This window comes from Phaenicophaeus curvirostris, chromosome 27, assembly GCF_032191515.1.
Source record: "Phaenicophaeus curvirostris isolate KB17595 chromosome 27, BPBGC_Pcur_1.0, whole genome shotgun sequence".
NCBI lineage: Eukaryota > Metazoa > Chordata > Aves > Cuculiformes > Cuculidae > Phaenicophaeus > Phaenicophaeus curvirostris.
The window spans coordinates 1,550,346-1,556,282 of NC_091418.1; the positions used below are offsets into that span (position 1 = coordinate 1,550,346).

The 5,937-nt window shown below is 58.5% G+C and overlaps 1 protein-coding gene across 1 annotated transcript; it reads right to left on the minus strand.

Annotated features, from left to right (window-relative positions):
- Positions 1-748: 748 nt before the first annotated feature.
- LZTS1 (leucine zipper tumor suppressor 1) lies at positions 749-5,707 on the minus strand. Its single transcript, XM_069877590.1, has 3 exons — positions 5,213-5,707; positions 3,793-4,617; positions 749-2,510 (listed from the first exon to the last, which is right to left on the minus strand). The coding sequence occupies exons 1-3, from the start codon at positions 5,561-5,563 to the stop codon at positions 1,845-1,847; spliced, it is 1,842 nt and encodes a 613-aa protein (XP_069733691.1). The 5' UTR covers positions 5,564-5,707; the 3' UTR covers positions 749-1,844.
- Positions 5,708-5,937: the final 230 nt, after the last annotated feature.

Here is a 5,937-nt window from a genome sequence, read left to right on the forward strand (position 1 = left end):
GGGGGGACGGGGACCCCGTGGGGAGCAGGAACAGGGCTGGGCTGAGGGGAGCTGCGGGATGGGGCAGCCAGGAGGGCTCTGCTCCCCTCGGCACCCCGCGGGTTTGGCACTGGGAGGCTCCCGGTTGCCGCGCTCCGGCTGCGACGCAGGGTGTGGAGGGGGCGCAGAGCCCTCGGTGCGGGGCTGAGGCTTGGATGATGCAGAAAATCCCTTCTGGCCTCGCGCGCTGGATGCTGCCCTTCAACTCCTGGTCTTCAAATCATCCCTCAGCAGGTCTGGGCGAAGCCTGGCTGAGCCAGCGTGGCCGCGACCTACGGCTGAGGGGCTGGAACCGGGATTTGAAGTCGGCTTTTCTCCAGCAGACCATGGTTGAGGATTGGCTTGTGCTGCGTGCCAGGACCAGGGCTGTCGGGATGCCCCCGGGCGGCACGAGCAGGGTGCTCAGGGGTGGGTGCAGAAGGCACAGACTGGTTTCCATGTGTTGCCTTTCCAGGCTTGGCTTGAGCAGGGTGAGGAATGCTGATTTTTTTGCTGCTCGTGCACAGCTAGGAGCCCTTGGCCAAATTTGCAGCATGGAATCGTGCAAGAATTCCCTCCGCAACCTTGGGATGGGGCTTCGCGGGCTGGTGCTCAGCTCGCTCGTGGGTAAACAAACACATTGGAGTGAAAACCCCAGTGCAGGCACGAAGGGATCCTGGCTGGAAACCTCCATCCCAGCAAGCTGGATGCCAGCTGATCCCCTGCCGAGGAGGGACAGCAGAGTCGCCACTGGAGATGTGCAGCGGAGCCTTGTTATCCGCTCGCTGGAGGCAGGAGGGGGATATTAAAAGCTTGGGTAGAAAACAAAGCGAAAGTGGTTGGTTTGGGCTTTTATCCTGCTCCTGTCGGCCAGATCCCATGGACGTGAGGGCACGGGAGGAGATAAGGCAGCCGGGTTTCCCGAGAAGGACGGTTGCAGTGAGGGAGCGAGAGCATGTGGGGTCATGGGACAAATGCAACCAGCTTCCCTCTCAATTCCTCAGGGCTGGCTGTGGCTTGGAAATTTCTGTTAATCCTTGAAATCCAGTTGCTCATCTGGAAAAAAGGAACGCTGAGTCCTTTTCCAAGGAAAGCGGGACTCACTGTGGTTGTGCAGATCCAGGGAGGAGTGATGTGCTAGTGCGACCATGGCCAAGGGACTGAAGGAGTGCAGGGTGGGCTGTGCTCGTGAATGAAAGCTGATTTTGGAGGGGGTGGTGGGCTGTGCGCCTCCTTCCTGAGCCACTACAGCTGATGAAGGACGGGAGAAGTGGATGTGAAGCCTGTGCTGGTGGCAGAAGGTGGCTCCTCACCTGGAGGGAGGTTAAGGAGGTGTGAGAGCAGCACGGTGCCTCCTCCGGGCTGTGGGCAGCGAGTGGCTGGAAATATTCCATGGCCGATTCCTCTTGAAGACGGTGGGAAGGGACGTGGTGTCATGGGATCCCACCAAGCCTGGAGCAGAGCATCCCCTGGGAGTTTTGCATCATCTCGTTACCAGGTGGGAGATTATTCGCTGAAGTCCTGTTCCCTGCCTGCCCCCATCACCGGCTTCTCAGCCCTACGAGGGGACAGAAGGGACGCTGCTGGGGCGAGGGGGAGCTGCTGGCACGTCACCATTGGCACGAGTTGCTTGTTCACCTCTAGCACAACAGGCACCACCGTGGTGCGACACAGGGAGGGGAGCGGGGCTGGCCGGGCCACCAGCTCCGCTAATAAATACATGGCTCATCTCAACTGTACAAGGCGCGTGCCGAGCTGCGGGGCAGCGCTTCTCGTCTGCAAGAGACGCCCACCCCGAGCTGCGAGGAGGAGAAGGCAGCCCTGGCTCAGATCTCGGTGGCAATGATGTCCTCGTAAGGGACGTCGGTACCGGGTATGTCCAGCTCGATGGGCTCCTTGCCATCTTCCCCCGCAGCAAGCTGCTGGAGCATCTTCTCGAGGTTCTGGTTCCTCTTGTACATGTGCAGGTAGCTCTGCTGCAGCTGCTTCTGGTAGTGAATCACCTTCTCCTTCTCCTCCTTCCATGTCTGCCGCTCATGCTGGAAGCTGGAGGTCATCTGCTCGTTGTTGTCCCGCTCAGCCTTCAGCTCTGCCCTCAGCCTTTCCAGCTCTCCCTGAAGTACGTGAGCATTGTCCACCACGGCGCAGGGCCTGGCCACCTCCCGGGCTTCGCTCAGCTGCTCCTTGAGGATGGCGAGCTCTGTCCGCAGGTCCACGATCTCCTGCTCCAGCAGGTTCACCTTCTCCCTCAGCAGCTCGGACTCGTTCTTCTTGCGCTGGAGCTCGTTCTCGCACACCTCCAGCTCCATGGCTTTGGTACGCAGGGAGCCCTCCAGGTCCTGGGTCTTCATCTCCAGCCCTTCCATCTTCATCCTCACCTCCTTCAGTTGAGCCTTCAGGCTGAGGATCTCGGTGGTCTTGGTGTTGAGCTCTGTTTGGGACTCCTTCAGCTGCTGCTTCAGGAGGGAGATCTCCCCCGACTTCTGGCACACCTGGAGGGGGGGAAGAGCACCCGAGTTAGGGCTGTGCCCTGGAGAAATCCTGCAGCACCCATGCTGGGCACGGCTGGCATTTGCTATTTGGAGACCTCAAAGTCCTACCCAGGAAAACTGGCCCAAGAAACAAGGAATGGGATGAGAGGAGATGGCCTCAAGTTGCACCAAGGGAGGTCGAGATTGGATATTAGGAAATATTCCTTCACAGAGAGGGTTGTCAAGCACTGGCCCCAGCTGCCCAGGGCAGTGGTGGAGTCTCCATCCCTGCAGGGGTTCAAAGAACATGTAGATGTGACACTTGAGGACATGGTTTGGTGGGCACAGTTGGAATGGGTGAGCTTAGAGGTCTTTTCCAACCTTAATGATTCTGTGATCCTGCTGTAGCCTGAAGGGAAATAGTTTAGGGGCAGATAGGAATGGTTGGACTCGACGATCCAAGAGGCCTTTTCCAACCTGGTGATTCTACAATTCGATGAGAGCACGGCTGGTACAGCTGCTCCCAGAGACAGCTGCCGGGCTTGCAACCATCCAGCTGCACTTGGTGGGACCCTGCGGCTGGAATTTCAGTAGGGCTTGTGAACAGCCTGGAAAGGTGGCTCGATAACGTACCCTGAGGGGCTGGGGAGCTCAGCTTGGGAGCAAATGAAATTGAGATGCTGAAAATGGTCTGAGAAATCCTCGCCTGCAAGGAAGTGAAGGCAATCACCGTGCTCCTCAAAGGGAAAGAGCTGAGCTTGTCCCCGTAGAGCCACAATGAAACAATATCCGTGTGTATTTTCAGCATCTTTGTGCAGCGATACCCAATCAGCAGGAAAATTAAGCTTAAGGAGAGAGTGGAAGGTTTTATTGCTCTCTAATAAATGGCCACGGTGAGTTCTGGTAGTTCCTATTTACACGTGGGAAGGCAGCTTTACTGCTCCTTGGGGGCAGGCAGCCTGAAAAACCCTGTGCTGGAGGCTGGAAAGTGAAGCTCTTCTAATGACTGGGGGTTTTATGCAGTGGTTGTTTCCTTGTATGATGTGAAGTGCTGAGGGGTTAAGAGGGGCAGCGAGTCACTCAATTATAACTTATAACATGACAGGCAAGGGCTCTCCTCGGCTTTAATCTCTATCTCCTGCAGCCTGGGCTTTGTGCGTGCACCATCTGCTCTGCTCAGAGCCTCTGCGGGGCTGCTGGATGCGGGTATGGAAATGAAGAGTTGTGTGCTTTATTGCTGGTGCCACGGCTATCGCCTTCCACGCTCTGGTAGCCCGAGATACCTCTTGGTGCTCCCACTTACCTCCCACTGGGTCTCCTCCAGCGCCGGGGCGAAGCTGGTCTTCTCTTTCTCGTAGGACCTCAGTTTGGTCTCCAGCAGGTTTTGCTCTTTCAGGAGGTTCTCCAGCTCCTCCCGGAGCTGCTTCTTCTCCTGCTGCAGCTGGAACACGTGGAGGTGAAGGACCTGCTGCGTCCGCTGGGTTTTCTGCGAAGTTTGCTTGAGCTTGCTGTTGCATTTCTGCTTGAGGCCCTCCAGCTCTTCCTTGCAGCGCCGCTGCTTCTCTTCATAAGCCTGGCAGGAGCTGAGTTCCTTCTCCTCGAAACTGGACTGAAGCTCCTGTAACTCCCCCTCCCTTTCTAGCAGCTTCAGCTCCAGCTCCTGGATGGTGGACTCATCCGTGGAGAGGGGCGAACGGATGCAGGTGGCCTTCTCGGCGGCGTGGTGGTGGTGGGAGGCTTTGCCGGGGTTGAGGATCTTGTTGCCCCCGTCGGAGAACGACATGGCCTTGAGGCTCATCATGTTGCTGTCCTGGATGATGGCGCATTGCAGGATGTTGTGGGCTGAGCCTCCGAAGCGGCTGATGGGCCCCATGGGCGTGACGAGGGGGTCGAGCTGGTAGCTGCTGCTGGTGCTGTGGGTGGGGAGGCTGGACATGGAGTTCCTGCCCGAGTCGGACAGTCCCCCCGAGCACAGCGCCGGCTTCAGCTCCTGCTCCTTGGCTTTGTCCGGGGGGTGCAGCTGCTGGGAGGGGTGACCCCCGTTCTCCGGGGAGGAATGGAGGATGGCGCCGGAGCGGGGCAGCACGGGCTTGAAGGCGGTGGGTCGCACCGCTGGTTTCTCCGCACCCTGGGGAGAAGAGCAGAGCCCGTCAGCACCGACCCACACCACGTCATCTCCTCTCCCCCATCCCTTCCACCCCCAAGAATGAGGCTCCCAGAGTGGGGATGGCCTGGGTCTCCACCAGGAGCTGGAAGCTCAGGAGGGGAGGGTCAGACTGGACATCAGGAAAAAATATTTCACGGAAAGGGTCATTGGTCCCTGGCAGAGGCTGCCCAGGGAGGGGGTTGAGTCACCTTCCCTGGAGGGGTTTAAGGGACGGGTGGACGAGGTGCTGAGGGACATGGGTTAGTGATTGATGGGAGTGGTTGGACTCGATGATCCGGTGGGTCTCTTCCAACCTAGTGATTCTATGATTCTATAAAAACTGGGAGGCAAACAGCATGTTTGGAAATGAAAGGATACGGATCATTGCTGATCCGAATCCCTGAAAGCAGAGGGTGGCAGGGTGACCTCAGCACCCCCCTGCTGCATCTCTCTGCCTGCTTTCTTGGCACAAAGTGGTGCCTCTGAGCCTTCTGGACCAGGACAACCCAGTGGTGGGACCTGCCCCTGCTTTGAGGGCACTTAAAATCCCAGTAGCACTGGGAATTTTCCTACTAACCACTTCCAGTTGACTGGGAAAAGGCATCAGCTTCTGCGGTGTGGGTGTCCCGAAGTCCATGCCGCTCGTCCCGGCTTGGCTGCCCAGCTCCGTGCCGCCGAGTGCCGTATAGTCTGCTCGGTGCGAGCCGTGCGCCTTCTGGCTGACCTTGATGTAAAAAAAGTCCTCATTCTTGCTGCTTTTGGAGCTGGATTTGTGGCCGGAGTCTTGGGAGAAGCCGAAGCGGAGCAGCCCGTCCGAGTATCTGTTGAGCTTTTTCAGATGGGACGACTTGCGGAGCTTGTACTGGGAGGCTCGGCAGTGCTTGCTGTGGAAGCCGTGGCCGGAGATGAGGCTACTGACGCTGCCCATGCTGCTCCCGGGGCATGCGGCGAGGGGCGCGGAGCCCGGCGGAGCTGTGAGCCGAGGGGTCCGGGCAGCGGGGAGAGCCGGCGGCTGCTGCGATCATAGCAAAGGACTCGCTGCGCCCGGGAGCCGAGAGCCTGGGGGAGGCAAGAGACAGAAGGGTGAGACAAAACGGCTTGGGAAGGGAGCGTGATGCTGTGCCCGTGGTCTGGGCATCAGCAGGAGCGGGGTGATTCCTCATGATATGAGTGTGTAAACACGTGCCTCGCGCACGCGCCTGGGGATGAGCTGGCATCAGCAGCTTGTGCAAAGGCTGCGTGTACACAATTCCATGTGCGTGTCTGGGAAAGGCTCAGGGAGGGTGTGCAGATGAGCTGCTC